Raw genomic sequence first — 19,033 nt, 5'->3', positions numbered from 1 at the left:
GCTGCTGAGGAGAACTTCCATAGTCCGTGTATGGCTTCATTTTCCTCTTACCATTTGCATGCTCCATGGACCTGTGCCTCTTGTCCCACAAAGAACATTTTTCCTTGCCTTTTCTTCCAAGGACATATATCAAACAAGCTTTAATCTTTCAGTGTTTTAGTATAAAAATTTTGAGCTCTATGGTTTCTCTAAGAGAATCTAACACTTTATGTTTTGTTTTCTGTGGCAGTTAAAATATATTGACATATTGTCATCAAAGTCACATCAGACACTGTCAGGCAAACCGAGACATTCATGATTGTCAGTTTCTGGCCTTAATTTTAATTACTGTTATTCTGTCAGCACTCGAGTGACCGAATGCTTCACTGTTGAGTGGAGAGCCGTGCGCTCACCACCAGTCCCTGTATTCCTGAGGGGTGTGCTGGAGTTTAATAGAGAAGGGGAAACTCACTCACTCCAAGACACTGTCTGTCTGTCCACGCCAGAGTCAAAATAATCTGGGGCCGCAAGTTGGCTCAGTGAGGAGAACACTTACGCCACACATCTGATGGCCTGAAAAAAATCTTCTCTTGAAATTGTCCTCTGACCTCCAGCTATACCACACATACCCCATTTATACACACATTAACAATACAACAAAATACGTTAAAATTCAAAAGAGTCTCCCATGGCAGCCAGTGCTGGTGCCCCATGCCAATACCAATTTCATTTCCTGTAATTCAGTTAATATCTCTGATTTGAATTTTACTGTCTTCCATTTTTAACTTTCCCTCATGTTAGGGTTCTGTATGCAAAATTAGGGTACTAGGAACGTTATTCCTAGTCTTATATGAACACAGATTCAGAGGATGTCATATGGATGTCACACCTGCTACGATTTCTCCATTATATGGTTTGTTTTTCCTTGTTTGATGGCAAAGATAAAAGAAACCTGGTTAGACGGACATGAGCTGGAGGAGCCATGGCAGATTTTACTTGTTAACTGCTGACAATAGGAATAAGCGCTCTGTTTGGATTTCTGTGGGAGCGACGACGTTTTTAGGAGGACGGATCTCCTGGTTGCTAGGAAGGCAGGGTCAGATGGCTTCTGGGATGTGCAGAGCGTTCAGTTTCCAGTTCCGCAGAGGGGCTGGCCCCTCCTGGGTCATCCACCTTAGTGTCCTCTTAGGTGACTCCATCTTGGGCCTGCCTACCTTACATTGTTGACAGAACTTGGTGTTGAATCTTTATCTATAACAGTATGAAGGATTATGTTATTTTGTTTCAGGGCCGAGATCTGGACTATAAAATTCAGGAACATAAAGAAGCTGGGAAAATCTTTCCTGAAAATCAGATTGTGGAATGGTTTATCCAGTTGTTGCTTGGAGTTGATTACATGCACGAGAGGTATGCTGACTTGCTTCAGGGCACAGGGGATAGTTTTTAATGCTCGTGTCTGAACTTAAAAGGTGAATATTTTTCATTCATTTGAAAGCAAACAGGTCCAGAAGATGAATGACCACAGTCAAACATCTGTAATAGTTTATGACATTTTTTCTTTAGGACACTGTTGATTAATTATTTACTCACATAATATTTATTTATATCAGTTGTGTGTATGTGAGTGCAGGTGTGTGCAGGTGTGTGCAGATGTGTGCATGCCACAGGTTGGGTATGGAGGACAGCCTTGGGTGTAAGTCCTTACCTTTCACCGTGTCTGCGATTGGATAGCTCATCTTCTCTGCTGAATATTCCAGGCCTATTGGCCTCTGAGTCTCCTCCCTTACCTCCCATCCTGTCAGGAGGGCTCAGTTTACAGACAGGAGTTCCTATATTCAGTATTTTTTATGGTAGGTATTTGGGATTTGAACCCAGGTCCTCGTGTTTGTACAGTCAGCACTTTGCGCACTGAGCCATATCTCCAGCTTCCCACTTATTTTTAATTCTAGAAACCAAGTTGATCCTCAATGTAGCAGAAACTGTATTGAGTATGGTGGGTGCCTTATCTAACCATCTTTTGTGAACTAAAGATGATACTCAAGCATCATTAGCAGGTCATGGCAGATAAATATTCAAACTAAAAGTCAGTTTTGCTATAAAATGTCAAGCAACAGTCACAGTGTATCCTCCCAGTTTCAGTTATCTGCCAGTCTTGTTTATGGAATTTGCCCCAACAATACATTGTAGGATCTTTTCAGATGTTAAGGTGTTAAATCTTTTTAGACTCATCAAATGGTACCAATGAATTTATAAGAATAGACTCTCTTTTTTTTTTCTTTCTCATGGTTTATTTTTTTTATATTTAAAAATTTCCATCTCCTTCCCTCCTCCTCCTCCCCCTCCCTCCACTCCTCCTCCCCCTTCCCGCCCCTCCTTCTCCCCCTTCCCTCCCCTTCCCTCCACCCATACCTCCCCTCCCTCCCTCTCAAGGCCAAGGAGCCATCAGGGTTCCCCACTCTATGCTAAGTCCAAGGTCCTCCCAACTCCCCCCAGGTCCAGGAAGGTGATCGACCAAGCTGAGAAGGCTCCCACAGAGCCCGTCCATGCAGAAGAATCAGAGCCCAGCGCCAATGTCCTTTGCTTCTCAGTCAGCCCCCGCTGTTGGCCACATTCAGAGAGACGGGTTTGGTCGCATGATCCATCAGTCCCATTCCAAATGGAGTTGGTGATCTCCCTTTAGTTCTGTCCCACCATCTCCATGAGTGAACGCACCCCTCACGTTCCTGACTTTCTCCCTCATGTTCTCGCTCCTTCTGCTCCTCATCAGGACCTTGGGAGCTCAGTCCGGTGCTCCAATGTGGGGCTCTGTCATTTTCTTCATCTATCGTCAGGTGGAGGTTCTATGGTGATATGCAAGAAATTTATCAGTATGGCTATAGGAACTGGCCTTTTCAGGCTCCCTCTCCTCAGCTGCCCAAGGAACTAACTGGGGGCGTCTCCCTGGAAACCTGGGAACCCCTCTAGGGTCAAGTCTCTTGACAACCCTCAGGTAGCTCCTTAAATTAAGATATATGCTTCCCTGCTCCCATATCCACCCTTCCTATATCCCGAGCATCCCATTCCTCCGAGCTCCCCCCATTCTCCCCTTCACATTTTTCTCTCCCCATCTTCCCTTGGCCCAGTCTCACCCAACCCTCAAGTTCCCAATTTTGCCTGGCGATCGTGTCTACTTCCAATATCCAGGAGGATTACTATATCTTTTTTTGGGAGTTCACCTTCTTATTATCTTCTCAAGGATCCCAAATTTATAGGCTCAATGTCCTTTAATTATGGCTAGAAACCGATTATGAGTGAGTACATCCCATGTTCATCTTTTTGGGTCTGGGTTACCTCACTCAGAATAGTGTTTTCTATTTCCATCCATTTGCCTGCAAAATTCAAGATGTCATTGTTTTTTTACCGCTGAGTAGTATTCTAGCATGTATATATTCCACAGTTTCTTCATCCATTCTTCCACTGAAGGGCATCTAGGTTGTTTCCAGGATCTGGCTATTACAAATAATGCTGCTATGAACATAGATGAGCATATGCTTTTGTTGTATGATTGGGCATCTCTTGGGTAGATTCCCAATAGTGGAATTGCTGGGTCCTGGGGTAGGTTGATCCTGAATTTCCTGAGAAACCGCCACACTGCTTTCCAAAGTGGTTGCACAAGTGTGCATTCCCACCAGCAATGGATGAGTGTACCCCTTACCCCACAACCTCTCCAGCAAAGGTTATTATTGGTGTTTTGGATTTTAGCCAATCTGAAAGGTGTAAGATGATATCTCAAAGTTGTTTTGATTTGCATTTCCCTGATAGCTAGGGAGGTTGAGCATGACCTTAAGTGTCTTTTGGCCATTCGAACTTCTTCTGTTGAGAATTCTCTGTTCAGTTCAGCGCCCCAATTTTTAATTGGGTTAATTGGCATTTTACCGTCTAGTCTCTTGAGTTCCTTATATATTTTAGAGATCAGACCTTGTCAGTTGCAGGGTTGGTGAAGATCTTTTCCCAGTCAGTAGGCTGCCTTTGTGTCTTAGTGACAATGTCCTTTGCTTTACAGAAGCTGCTCAACTTCAGGAGGTCCCATTTATTCAATGTTGCCCTTAATGTCTGTGCAGCTGGGGTTATGCGCAGGAAACGGTTCCCTGTGCTCATTTGTTGTAGAGTACTTCCCACTTTCTCCTCTATCAAGCTCAATGTGTTCAGATTAATATTGAGGTCTTTAATCCATTTGGACTTGAGTTTTGTGCATGGTGATAGACACGGATCTACTTTCATTCTTCTACAGGTTGACATCCAGTTATGCCAGCACCATTTGTTGAAGATGCTTTCTTTCTTCCATTGTGTGCTTTTAGCTCCTTTATCAAAAATCAGGTGTTCGTAGGTTTGTGGTTTAAGATCCGGGTCTTCTATACAATTCCATTGGTCAACTTCTCTGTTTTGGCCTTGAGAGGGAGGGAGGGGAGGTATGGGTGGAGGGAAGGGGAGGGAAGGGGGAGAAGGAGGGGCGGGAAGAGGGAGGAGGAGCAGAGGGAGGGGGAGGAGGAGGGAAGGAGATGGAAATTTTTAAATATAAAAAAAAATAAACCATGAGAAAGAAAGAAAAAAAAAGAGGCTTTAGTGATGCTGTGTGGCCAGAGCTTGCTTCAGTGAGATCAGATGATAACTTGTGGAAGAGAGGTGGGGTGTGGGACACAGAGAGAGTGAGAGACAGAGAAAGACAGAGAGACAGATACACAGAAAAAGAGATAGAGAGCTGAGTTATGAATAATAAACATCTTATTTTTCCATGTCTGAGGTTATGAGACCTGAGGTGAAGGGGAAGCAGCAGAGATTTGGGGAGGATTATAATGAGCTTGGTGGGCGGCAATGACTGAACTTGAAGTAGGTATGTTAACTACAACAAAAAGGGGAAAAATAAGGCCTTGGTCTGGAGTGGTGGACCTGCTCATCTTTCATTCTCGAGGGTCCCCAGGGCAACTGGAGGTGGTTATCAAAGATGGACTTGAGGTCTGGGGTCTGGGAAGGTGAGAGGGAAAACAGGTTGGACACAATTGTGCCGAGGTTGTGACTATCGCAGGTAAAATGTGGAGAGTGGAGGGGTGGGAGAAGTGAGTCTTGAGGAAGCACCAGGGCTTGCATTTGTTTTGATTCCTATACTATTAAAGCCCTGAAACCAAGACTAGGGTATAGTTTGCTTAGAAGGTGCATTGGTTTGAATGAGGATGACCCTCACAGGCTTATATATTTAAATGCTTGGTCCCCAGTTGGCGGAATTGTTTGGGAAGGATTGTGGGGTGTGGCTTTGTTGGAGGAGCTGTGTCACTGGGAGTGAGCTCTGAGGTTTCAAAATCCCACACTATTCCCAGTTAACTCTCTCTGCCTCGTGACTGTGTTTTAAGATGGGAGTTCTCAACTACTGATCCAGCACCATCCTCGCCTGTCTGCTTCCATGCTCCCCCATTATGATGGCCATGGACTCTAACCCCATGGAACCACGATTTCCCATTAAATGCTTTCTTTTATAAGTTGTCTTGGTCATGGTGTCTTATCACAGCAATAGGAAAGTAACTCTGACAGGAGGTGAACTCAGGAAGCAGAAACCAATATGTAGGGAGAAAAGAGAGGGAAGAGAAAAGCATCCAATGCATAGGTGAGCTGCTGGGGCCATTGGTGAATGACACAGAAGCACTAGTGTATGGCTGAGCTTCTGGGCAGGGCGGTCAGAGCAGCATAGAGGCTGGACTCTTTCATGCTTGGTTTAGGTTTTGGATTCCTCTTTGTGCATTTTTTCCAGGAAATTGTTCACAAATTTTTGACTATGTGTAGCTCTTATTTTTTTAACATTATTTATCAGTTCCCTCTTGAATTATTTTATAGCTTGGAAATTTTGATTTGAATTGGAAAAACAAATAGCTCCATCTGAATTCAGTCTCCAGAGGGCTTTGATTTTTTTTTTGGTTTTTGGCTATTCTAGTGAGATGAACACAGGGCCTTGCTAGACAAGTACTCTACTAATGAGCTACATTCTTAGCCCTTAGAATAGTTTTTGTTTGCCAGAGACTGGGTTTTCCTGTATAGCCTAGGCTAGCCTCAAACCTCCATTCCTAAGTGCTGGAATTACAGACATGTGACATTGTGCCTGTCTTCAGTTTGGCTTTTAAATGAAGTAATACTGTGTAATTTTTCCAGTTCATCAATATATAGTACCCTCTTTTCCCTAGTTAATTTTCAATATTTGATTAATTACAGGCCCAAGACACATTTACTTTAGAAAATAAACTTAATTGTCTGTTTTAAAAATGAGTAAAATCCCAAAGGAATTTTCTAAAATAAACAACTAAAAATTGTGATGTTGGAAGCCAAGAATATTTATAGTCCAGTAAAAGCTGCTTTGGGACAATGGTTCTCAAGCTTATTCTTACTGAAGGTAGTTGAGCTGCTTATGTTACATATCAGTAGCTGAGGGACGCGGGAGATCCTGCAAGTCCTCTCTACGTGTCTGCTCATCCTAGCACCCAAGCCCAAGGAACAGCTCCTAACTAGACCTTGCTCTGCTCCTGGCTGAGGACGGCAAGGGGGAGTCAGGGCAGCATTCATCACTCCTCAGACACAGTGACTGCCTGCTCATGTCCAGTGACCACAGCAAGTCACATGGCCACGCCCAGTGGCAAAGAGGTGGAGATGTTCTTACCTCCCCAAAGTAGTACACCTTACAAGACAGAAAACACTTGAATATTTAGGAACAAGAACACAGCACATACATACACAATATTTTTCTCAGATTTGAACTTACTACTTTCCAACCGAAATAGGTCTATAGAAATTATTCCAGCTTCACACATGTTCTGTAGCATCTATTAGTGTGTTTTTGAAAGTACACAGATTGCTTATGTGTTAATCTGGAGGATCACATTGGAAACAACACCCACATGTGAGAGGTTAGGCTTTATGCCTTTGTTTCCAATGCTTTGCAAAATAACTCAGTGCAAATATTGTTTAATTTTATGTTCACTGGAGCGAGCAATGGGATACTCATTTTAAAATGCTGTTTCTGGGTGGTATCTGAGAATCTGTCCATGTGAGACTGGCCCTTGAATTAGTAAAGAAGGTTTCCTCCCTAAAGAAGGTTTCCCCCCATTGTGCGTGAGCATTGTGCCACCCACTGAAGCAAGAGGGAAAGGCGCTCTTCCCCGCTTCTGACCTTGGACAGGTATTTAAGTGCTAGCTCCCCAGGGACTCAGGGCTTCATATGGAGACTGACACCCAGCTTCTCCTGGGCCTCAAGCCTGCCTATGCAGGTGATAGGCCTTCTGAGACACACGTGCACAAGCCAGTTCACAGTCCTAAGTCATGTATTTGGTTTCATCAAATACAGTATTGTAGAGAAGACAAAGATAATGGTAGGGGAATTAAGAGGAGGGAGGGAACAGAAGAAAGGAAAAATGGGCTCCTTCCTTTGAAACATTCTTGTACTATGTTTTAATTTGGTTTGTTTTTTTTTTAAATTTGGAATACTTGGAGTCTGTAGCATATGGCAGGCACATAAATGAGACTGCTAAAGCCTGGGGATACTCACAGTTCGCTCCGCTGTCTTTGAGACTGCTGCAAAACCTTCCTCACGGGCTGTGGGGCTTATTAGCCCTTGTTTCTTGAGGGAAGGTTGGCAGGCCCTCACAGTGTGCAGAGCCTTGGTGATCTTGAAATGTTGCTGACGCTTATGCTAGTGCACATCTCCAGTGTGGGAGAGACAGCCTAATGTACTTTCCCTGAGGTGGCTTTGGCATCACCTCGCCACACACACATTTTTCAGCCAGCTTGCAAAAGTGTTGTGATAAGGTATCTAACTGAGTCTCTGAAAAGTGGCGTGGAGAACTCATTTCCTGAAGAAGGCACCTGCTTGGGAATGCATGTCAGCATATTTGGCTGAGGAAGGAGGTGTCCTACCCAAGTCTGGGGGGGATGGGAATGCTGAGGTAAGCTGTGGAGTCTCCTTTCTTTCTTTCTTTCTTCTTTCTTTCTTTCTTTCTTTCTTTCTTTCTTTCTTTCTTTCTTTCTTTCCTTTCTTTCTTCTTGGACCTACTGATCCATCCTCCTCCTCCTCCTCCTCCTCCTCCTCCTCCTCCTCCTCCTTCTTCTTCTTCACTATATTTAAGTATCCTCACTGTTTTGTTTGGTCTGAAGCTTATCTGGGAAGTAGTTAGTCAACTTCTTTTTTTAAATTGATTTTTATTGAGTTATACATTTTTCTCTCCTCCCCTCCCTGGCCCTCCCCTCCCCTTTAACCCTCTCCCAAGGTCCCCATGCTCCTCAGGAAATCTTGTCTTTTTCTACTTTCTACTTCCCATATAGATTATATATCTATGTATGTTTCTCTTAGAGTCCTCATTGCTGTCTAGGGTCTCTGGGATTGTGATTTGTAGGCTGGTTTTCTTTGCTTTATGTTTAAAAATCACTTATAAGTGAGTGCATATGATAATTTTCTTTCTGAGTCTGGGTTACCTCACTCAAAATGATGTTTTCTAGCTCTACCCATCTGCCTGCAAATTTCAAGATGTCGTTACTTTTTTCATCTGTATAGTACTCCATTGTGTAAATATATTACATTTTCCTTATCCATTCTTTGGTTGAGGGGCATTTAGGTTGTTTCCAGGGTCTGGCTATAACAAACAATGCTGCTATGAACATTGTTGAGCACATGTCCTTGTGGGATGGTTGAACATCCTTTGGCTACATACTCAAAAGTGTATTGATGGGTCTTGAGAAAGGTTGTTTCCTAATTTTCTGAGAAATCGTTACATTGATATCCAAAGGGACTGTACCAGCTTGCACTCCCACCAGCAATGCAGGAGTGTTCCCTTTACCCTACAACCTCTCCAGCATAAGTTGTCATCAGTGTTTTTGATCATGGCCATTCTTACAGGTGTAAGGTGGAATATCAGAGTTGTTTTGATTTGCATTTCTCTGATGACTAAGGATGTTGAACATTTCCTTAAGTGTTTTTTGTCTGTGTTCTTTTGAACTCTAACTTACCCTTTTTTCCCCTTCTTGAGAATGTCGTGTGGTCAGTCTTGTCAGTACTTTTCCACACCAAGTCTAGACATCTGGTGTGTTGGCCATAGGTAGGATATTTTAGAAGGACCTTACGTCTGTCTCTGGCTCCAGCATGGAGGCTCATCATCAAATCACAGATGAGAAAAGTCAAGCAGGTTCCTTGGAGCTCAGGAAGAGGTCCCATGGCAAAGAAAGGAGAAGGATCTTCCCAGCTGAGAATTGTGAAGGAGTCATTGGCCTCTGGGAAGAAGAGTTTGCAGGCCACTATGAGACCCTGCCAGGTGAAATATACACCAGCAGGGGAAGGAGTTAAGGTGTCAGACACTGTTTACATAGGATATAGGGAAAGGAAGGCTAGGTTGTCTGTGCTTTATCCACAAGCCTGCTTCATGTGTGCTCTGCCTCTGTAAAGTTGCTCTTCACCCCAGGAAAAGACCTGGAGGCTGGGGAGAATAGCCCGAGGGGGTGGTAGAGATGGAATCCTAACATGGTGCTGACCACAAACAAGCAGTTCCTGAATCTTTACACAGCATCTGGGTGCCATGGACCCAAAAGGAGGGGAAGGTTTCACTTCTGTAGATAAGGGGTGGGGTAGTGAATGGTAAACTATTAGAGATACTTTGGGATTTCTAGAGAAAAATTTGAGCAGTCTAGACTGTTTGTTACCTTGTTATTTCCTGGATTTTCAAAAACCTATTTTAAAGGTATTGTTGTTGGCCCAGGACATAGTGAGACTTTTTATTGCAGGGTGCATTTTTCTCACTGTAACCACAAAGTCATAAGTCACAATTTTAGATCCCCAATAGCTTGACAGCTGGCCTGTTACAGAAACCTTCTTACTCCATCACAGAGACAGTTCATTGATCTTAAAATCTGTGTTCTAGCATATTCTGTGCATAATGCTAATTCTCATATTTTCATGTCTTTGTATGTGAAGGATAGTAATAAATTACTATTTGTAACTCATCTTCTACCTGTCCAGTTGTCACAGATAACTTCCTTATGTGTGCTTTACTTATCCTATGTCCTGTCAGCCAGTCTTCTGGCATGTTCCCTAGCTCATTACCACAAAGTCAAACCCTTAGATTATCTGACTCCTTGTATGCTTACAGCTCCAAGAAAGACGCTGTCTCCTTGGATCCAGAATCAATAGGGCCAGCGTGAAGAGACTCAACAGAAGGGTCCTTTAATTGCAAGTAGCAGAAATATCTTAATCAATAGGAAGGATTCATCCTATTTTGCTTTCCAGGAGGACAGTTCCGGAGTTGGTTAACTGAGGTGACCTCAGCAATGTCCTCTGGGGTTCCTGTTCTTTCTGCCTCTGTTATCCAGCTGATGTGGTCAGGCTTGTTCTCTTGTAGTTGTCAGGCTGCCCAAAACATTTCCATATGCTGCCCCATTTTATAACAATAACTAGGGTCCAGAAAGTATAAAGTTGATCTCTCACTCTCTTTCACACACACACACACACACACACACACACACACACACACACACCCCTCATTTTATCTTTTCTAAGAACAGAGAAATATCATCTACAAGTTTCTGTTGCGTGACTTTTCTTGGGGAGACGTAAACAAATGTCTACCCCAGTTAGGGCACCAGCAACACGTAGTGAATGAATGAATTTATTGAGGTTACTAACAAGATCGTGGATGACTGAAAGACAGCTGTATTGACCTAAAGCCCACTCCAAGGTGGACGGCGACTCACAAAGACTGTATCCTTGGCGCTTACTTCACAGCTTGCAGACAGCTCTACTGTACACTGCAGTCCATTTGCACACTACAGCATTTGCACACTACAGCATTTGCACACTACACCATGTAACCCTGGGGAAGGGCCTCATGTGAACTAATCTAGTGATGTCAATAGGTTAATCATTTATGGATTCCACTTGGAACTTTTGTCTGTTATTGCTCATTTATTTTGCTTTTGGCCAGTTGGTCTTGTTACCTGGTATTCCTGGTAATTTTGAGTGACTGAAGAATGCAGGCGAGTTATGAAGAGACACTGGGTGATATTATCTTCTCTACAGCTGGTACTTACATCAAAGGCAGATCACCTTGCTCTAGTCAAGGGCTGAGGTAGTTTAAAGATGGATTTGAATCTCCTGGAGGGATCGACTTCTAATGTGTAACAAAAGCAACTTAGGGGAGAGAGGGTTTGCTTCATCTCACAGTTCCAGGCCCATCATTGCAGGGACATCAGAACAGCAGCGCTTAAGGAAGCTGGTCAGCTCCATCATAATCAGAAAGAGAGAACAAAGTGTTTGTTTTTTCTTAAGACGAGCCTCTCTGCCTACACAAGTAATTCCAATCAGACCAAATAAGACCAAATAAAAAACACCCATGTTTAATGCAGTGCTCCCAAGCGGGACTGGGAAAGCGTGGAGAGGAATGAGAGAGAGAAGGGGAGACCACACAAAACCTGGAGACCACATGTTCATTGTTTGGGGGGGTGTGTGTTTAAATAGCCTGTGGGAGTGGTCTTAACCTTCCCTGGGAGAGGTTACTGTTTGGTGGGCTTTTTTGACACTCCCTGGGGAGGGTTCTTATGCTAGGAGCTGGGGTAAAGCCCCCAGACAAACACAAAGAATTCATTAATGTCACCCTCAGACCACTCTATCCTTTTTATTCATCCCAGGGCATATTGAAATGGTGCCACCAAAGTCCGGCTGGGTCTTCTACCCCATTTAACTCAGGAAAATCCCTCACAGGCCTGCATGTCCGCAGGTCAACCTCATCTACACAGTTCGCCCTGGAGACTCCCTTCCCCAGTGATCCTAGATTTTTGTTAGGTTAACAATTTAAATGAACCATGCCTCTCTAACTGTCTCTTATCCTTTTCCTCCCTCTTTCAGTTCCCTCCCTTCCTAGGCTCTCCTGTCCCCTCCGCTTTCATATACCCCCCTCTTCTTCTTTACCCCTTCCTATACTCCCTTTCTTCATTTATCTTTGTATGTGTTGAGATGAGACCCTACTATGTTGTGGAGGTTACCCTCTAGCTCACGTGGTCCTCCTGTCGTAACTTCCCGGAGTAGCTGGTTCCAGGTTCTAGTTTGGTTTTATTTTTGAGTGGAGTCCTTTAGGGTTTATTATATTCCTGTGACCTAGAGCATGCATTGTACCCATCCCATACATTCACATCCATCTGCATTCCCTACTAGAGTGGTGCATTTACTAGAGCCAGTGAACCTACATTCACATGCCGTCACCACTCTTCTCGGTTACTGTTCTATTGCTCTAAAGAGACACCATGACTAGGCAACTCTTTTAAAAGAAGGCATTTAATTGGGGGCTACTAACAGTTTAGAGGCTTAGTTTATTATCATGGTAGAGAGCATGATGACAGGAAGGCATGGTGCTGGAGAAGTAACTGAGAGCTACATCCTAGCTCACAGTCAGGGGAGGGAATGGACTAAACCTAGCATGGGCTTTTGAAGCCTCAAAGCACCCCCCCAGCCGCACATTTCCTTCAACAAGGCCACACCTCCTAATCCTTCTAACAAAGGCTTCCATTCCCTAGTGGCTGAGCATTCAAGTACGTGAGCCTGTGGGGGCCATTGTTATTCAAACCACCACCAAAGTCCATAGATTACCCTGGGCTCATTCTTGGTGTTGTATAGGGATTGGGAAGAATGTATGGTGGCATTGAATGCAGCAAACTGAAGCAGGTTTTGGCGGCCACATCCTTTAGGCTCTGCGTATTCAGTCTTCCTTCCCCTTAGCCTCTGGCAGCAGCTCTTGTATTTATCATCTTGGTTATTTTGCCTTTTCCTGAATGTCACTTTGTTGGTATCATATGACTATAGGCTTCTCAGACTGGCTTATTTCTCTTTACAGTGTGGGTTTAGTTTCTGTCAGGTCCTTTCCTGGCTTGGTAGCTTGTTTCATGTTAGCCCTGAATGGCTCCTCATTGTCCAGTTGTCAGTGGCTTGACTGTTTACTTACTGAAGAACATCTCATTTGCCTCCGTGCTTCAGCCATTGTGAATACAGCTACTCATGGGAGGTTTGATGCAGATCTAAGATTTAACCCCACTGAACATATTGTTATGTGTTCAGTGGGGTTAAACCAAGACATATGACTTAATCCCCAGCTCCTAATTTCAGGGGTCACATGTTCCCTTTGAAGTTCTGCTTGGCAATTTCCTTCATCAACCCCATCCTTTTGTTGTTTCTGCTTCAAGTTTTCTTCTATCTCCTTTGTGGTTTTAAGCATTTGAAATGCACTTAGAGCCTGCATCTCATTTGGTTGTCTGAACAGCCCAGGCATCTGGTAGCATTGCTTATTCTCTGCTGGTTCCTAGCCTGCATTTGTTTCTGCCAGAGGAATGAAGAGGATGTTAACGATCACATTAGATTTTATTCTCTTGGGTCAGGGCCTCTGTGGTCACACAGCTATTGCATATCTGAACCCCTTGTTGGGGTGAGTTCTGTCCTCTCTCGGATTATGAACTTCCCTTCTGTGCGCACACAGGCATTCTTCTTTGGTCGTCTGGTCACTGTCTGTCAGCAGCACGTGTGGGCTTCTGCCTCTCTGGGTATGCACTAGCATCATCTGACCTGTTGCCCAGACTCATCTTCTGCTGTGACCCTACAGCCCGCCCACAGCTTTCTGAGACCAGGCATTCCCAGCGGCAGCCTGGCAGTCAACACCAACTGTCCACTCTGTTTACAGCTTCTTTTCATATAAAATCCCAGGGATTTGCCACATCGTGAGCTCAGCTCGTGATGCCCATTTGTAAACTTTGTTCAGCACTTGGGGCCTTTATAGGAAAAGACTTCTTGTGTGATTCTCTCAATTTCAGAAATAGAATTCTTAATGTACATATTTCACACTGCTGGCTTATAGCAAGACTCAATAAGTATTTACCAGTAGCATTGCCTGTATTGTTGCTTTTACAGAATGTAAACAGCTGGTAATAATATAAAGTTCTCTGAGAACCTGCCCATCAGCTGAGGGGATGGTTACTGGATGAGGTGCTATGTATATTGTGCTACAAAAATGTAGACAGCCTGGCCTACATGGAGTGTTCTTGGTCAACCTGAGCTATGTATGAGACCTTACCTCAACCTTATCCCAACAACCATAAAGCAAAACCAGCCAAACAAAACCCTCAGCACAATCTGACCCCTTGAAACACTTGTAAAAAAGCAAGACTCTGGCTTCCTTCCCCTCTAAAGCTCCCATTCACAAAGTCTTCTTCCCTTGCAGAATGAGAAGTGTGGCTTTGCAGCCTTTAAACAGGGAAAGCTGGATCTGCGGATCTATGTTTACTCCCCATATACAACCAAACTCTTGATTTCTAGCTGGGTTTGGTTTTTCTGTTTTGTCATCTTTTCTTCTCCCTTTGTAGGAGGATACTCCATCGAGACTTGAAATCAAAGAATGTATTTCTGAAAAATAATCAGCTTAAAATCGGTAAGATGTTTCAAATGCCTACTCTAAAGCTTCCAGCAAGTTTATCCTAGATGCAGTCACAGCAAGCTGAAGAGCATAGTTCAAGTTGGTACTGAAGTAATCCAGCCCTGGCTTCTTCAGTCATTGAGAATATTTGCTCTGACCTGGATGAGACCAACAAATTCCAGTTATTTTGTCTGTGATTGTCTGATAGAAATTGAAGCATAAAACCCTTGCTCCATGGGTGGTTGATTTAACAGGCATGCTTTGCAATCCCCGCCTTTACTGGGCACTTTGTAAACAGTTGACTTGTTTTGCTGGTTTTATGAACTGCTGCAGGTTCCTCATCTACTTAAAAGTTGTATGATTTTTATGTGTTCGGGCATCATGTCTGCATGTATGTTCTTTCACCTCTTGCATGCAGTACTCACTGAGGCCAGAAGGGGGCCTTGGATCCCCTGGAACTACAGTTACAGCTTGGTTGTGAAACTGTGGGTGCTGGGAATTGAACCCGGGTCCTCTGGAAGAGCAGCCAATGAGTACTCTTAACTACCAAGCATCTCTCCATCCCCCACTCACTTATTTCAGTGTGATCAGTGAACAGTGACCATACATAATTTAAATGCCGCTATAATGGCTTTATTAATATTCTTTGAAACAATATCTCCATTCAAATAGTTACTCAGTTGTCTAAGCATCTCACAGGGTGTTCTTAGGGAAGTAAAGAATACAGGTTGTGACTAATCGGAAAAGTCAGTTGGTTCACATTTTTGTACGTATATTCATGAATAGTTTAAATCTTTAGAATTTTCCCTCTGTTATGAATTAAGATGAAACTCTTCTCCCTGCCTGTGAACTTTCATGTCTTCATATTCAATCCTACCAGAATCCTTCTGTTAGTTATTATTATACTTCAAGTGTCTTAACAGCAGGTTATTCTAGTTTTCTATAGTTCTAGAAATAATAAGGAATCTGAAGTTGTATAATTCACTTTTCTTGTTCAGTCTTCTTTCTCCTATAGAGCACATATGTTTGAAGTTATTGATCACCATTATGTAATTTAAATGTCACTTTCCTGTTCCTTTAAATGGCACGAAGCACTGCCGATACATATGATGAAGTTGTTAAATCAGTTTTAGCTGTTAATTTCCAATGGTGCTTTTTTGTTTGTTTAAAATATTTACACAAAGTAACCACAATTTCCAGGGGATTTTGGAGTTTCTCGACTGCTAATGGGATCGTGTGAGCTGGCTACAACTTTAACCGGGACTCCCCATTATATGAGTCCTGAGGCCCTGAAGCATCAAGGCTATGATGCCAAGTCTGACATCTGGTGAGTAGGTGGCAGCTGCCCAGGGACTTATTTCTCTGCCCTCTAAGAGGGCTGTATGCTTTGTTTTGAAGTTCATCTGCTTACTCCAGCTACTCACTCTGTCCCTTTTGGCATTTGAGTTGTTCCATGACCGGAGGGAGATGAGGCTTGGAGCTTGTTATACTCCGTGAAATTCATTTCAAAGATTCTCTCTATTCATAGATGAGTCGACAGGTTTGGATTCTGTCGTTCCTGAACCACAGGGGAAAGTTCTTAATGTGGCAGAGACATTAAATTTTGATGTGCTTCAGCTAGCCTGTTAAATAAGGCATTTTTCATCCTAAAGACCGTGCTTTATTTTATTTTAAGGTTAACTCCCAGCTCTGTAGGGAATATGCTGCTTTTCTGCATTTTTAAAAGAATTTTACTAAAGATACTGGATTTACGGGTAACCTACATTTACCGCTTCCTGGGTTTTCAGTGAAAGAGGCGTCTGTGATGCTCCAGTTCCGTGGCGCTCTTGGACCAGGCAGAGCCAGTGGGAAAATGCCTCCGTCTGTCCCGCTGTCAGCAGCCGGCCCTGTTCAGGGAGTGTTGCTGTGCTTTGAAGGGAGCTTACATAATTTTCAGCATCCAAGGGTTGAAGGACAGTCTAGCTGAGAGCTTTTTCATTAAGTAAAAATAATTATTGTATGCAAATCAGCATTAAATAGCTCTGAGCTTTCAAGGATGAGCAATGTGAAAGGCGTGCCCACTTCTGTTTTCTAAAGACGATGAGGTAGAAAATGCCCTTTGGTGTGGTTAGGGAAGAGTGAAGCACCACAGAGCAGCTGGTGTAGGGCCCATGGAGGAGTTCTTTCTCTCTTTACTCTGGTGCCTCCGGTGGGAGAGGAGCTGTCAAGCTCTGCTCTGTCTCTGACCTTCCACATAATCCCACCCCTTTGTTTTGGTCTCGTGATTGCTTTTTCTTAGGTTCTTCACTAAAGCTTGCTCTTGCTAGAGTCTCTTGTCCTAGAGGTTCATTCCAGTTCACCCTTCACTTTCCCTAGTCCTTTCCCACGCACACCCCACACCAAAGTAAAAAGGAAACAAAGCCTACAAAAGAATGTCACCAAGAACATGCTTCTTTACATCATTTAACTGAGCGCATACTTCTTCCCTAGCACTGGGTATAAAAGCAGAAACACTTGCCTCTTGGCTCCTTGTGAAAAACCTTGCTCATTTTGTGATTCCATTTTCAGCCCAAAGATAGCAGTTCTGGGCTTTGCAGTGACTGTTAGTTACCTACCCACCTCTCTCTTCACACTTAACTTTTAAAATACTATGGATTTTAAAATAAATTCAAACAGGGTTGAGGGGGGGACAATGGGGGAGAGGAAGTTGGAGGGAAGGATGTGGGGAGGCTATAGCTGGGATGTAAAATAAACAGATGAGTAAAAATAGATTCAAATATGCAATGTCTTTATGACTTAGGACTATGTCACCTTAAGTTATTGTGCCATTCCATCTGGTTAGGAACAGAAAGTTCAGAAAGCCATTGTATAAGTTTCAGGGAAGATATGTGGCAGTGTGCCTGATTCCTTTAGACGGGGTGTCCACACCTTTCTGCCAGACCAGAGGGATGACTCCCAGGACATGGAGGCAGTAGAACCCCAAGGGAAACAAAGCCTCTTCTTCACTTCATCTGTGCCCATTCCACTTTTTTACAAATTGTCCTTGTATTACATGGAAAATGATAATATCAAGCAGTATCCCTGTAGTATTTTGTGGCTACAGAAGTACCTGACACACATAAAATCTATCCAGGCGTTGGATCAGCCCCCTACCGTGATTATAAACTACTCAGCAAGTGTGAGCTGAGAATGTATCAGCATCTTGACCCCAAATAACCACTTTATTATGAATTTAGTAATTACTTTGCTTGTATCTAAATCAAAACAGGCTTATCTAGTAATGATTTTTCAGCTGCCAAGCCTAAAGTGGAACAAATATGGGAGAACTATTAATTATAGTGCAGATAGAGAAGTGTGACAAGTGATCTTAGGGACACACTTGGGAAAATTAGATTGCACGAGCTGGGAGCCCATCTCAGCCTCTGAGTGGGTAGCATGTATGTACCGGGCAATATTTTCTTGGGACTGGGAATACATATGAATAATTTATAGATGCTTTGCTTTAGCACTAATAGTGGGACATACTATATTTATAGCACTTAAAGAAAGAATTAATCTAATACTAATTACATTTTCATCTGTTAACACTTGCCTGTATGCAGCCTTACCTTCCTTCTGTAATCTGTTAGACCTGCCGGGTTTGATTATTTGTAGCATTCAAGTATAGGAAGTTGCTCTCAAAAGATGACACGGTTCCAAAAGTTAAAAACCAGTTTTTTGGAAAGGTACAATAAGAAGGGTCATCAAGAACCATGCTTTGACATGGCTGATGTGTGTAAGTGTTTGCTAAGAACTGTTTGCCCGCAGGAGAAATGCAAATATGGCTTGTGTTCCTCAACTGGTTCTTCAAGTTGATCCAACTATGAATAGTTAGTACCTAGTTTTCAGGGGAAAAGACAGTGGTTTTTTTTTGGGGGGGGGGGTCTGTAAGTAAGCAAAAATGAAGCAATATCTTTCTGTCAGTCTTATTTCCTGCTCTCTGATATGGGGCCCTGTGCTTATTGGGTAATATTTAAATGGAAGAATGGTTGTGGGAATCGCACTGGTGGAGGGCAGTTTGTGCTTAATATGGACCAGGCTTTCGTGATCTCAGAACCAGCACCTGCCTGCTCTACCATGTCCTCACTGGAGAACAGTAATCACACCCGTGCTGACTCCCCTAGATAGTCCCCAAGCCAACAACAGCCTGATTTCGAACCTTTTGTGGGAACTGCTTGGGTTAAGGGCAGGTGAAATGCTCCCCCCCCCCCCAGAGTTTTCTTCAGCAGCAACTCAGAAGCTGTGGGATGTCAGTTGCTACCACGGGAGCTGCTGCCAATTTAGCTTACATGTCTGCTTCTGTTTTCTTCACCAGAAAACAAATGGTTCCTCTGCAGTCTGGTCTGCTTTCTTCAAGAGGGGCCTCTACTCCAAGGCTCTCCACAGTTTCAGGGTTCAGGCCGTACAGAGCAAATGGTGTCATTGAATGCCAGAAAGTGAACGACCAAGGGCTGTGCTGAGCTCGCACTACGTAAAAGCTTTCATTCCGTCTTTAGAGCTGCCTTGCTACATTGGCTGAAGAGAGTCACCTGCCAGCTCCAGTAACAGTGGGGGAGGATGCACTAACCCGTATGTGAAGGGAAAAGCGC

The 19,033-nt window shown here is 43.4% G+C and overlaps 1 protein-coding gene across 1 annotated transcript in view; it reads left to right on the top strand.

The window, feature by feature from the left end:
- Nek11 (NIMA related kinase 11) overlaps positions 1 to 19,033 on the top strand; it is a 216,193-nt gene that overhangs the window by 61,344 nt on the left and 135,816 nt on the right. The window contains 3 exon segments of the mRNA XM_038323431.1: positions 1,268 to 1,386; positions 14,377 to 14,441; positions 15,627 to 15,753. Of these exon segments, the coding sequence (XP_038179359.1) occupies positions 1,268 to 1,386; positions 14,377 to 14,441; positions 15,627 to 15,753 (311 nt within the window).

This window comes from Arvicola amphibius, chromosome 3 (assembly GCF_903992535.2).
Source record: "Arvicola amphibius chromosome 3, mArvAmp1.2, whole genome shotgun sequence".
NCBI classification, from domain to species: Eukaryota; Metazoa; Chordata; class Mammalia; order Rodentia; family Cricetidae; genus Arvicola; species Arvicola amphibius.
The sequence above is the reverse complement of the archived record's forward strand: the minus strand, read 5'-3'. Positions and strand labels throughout refer to the sequence as shown.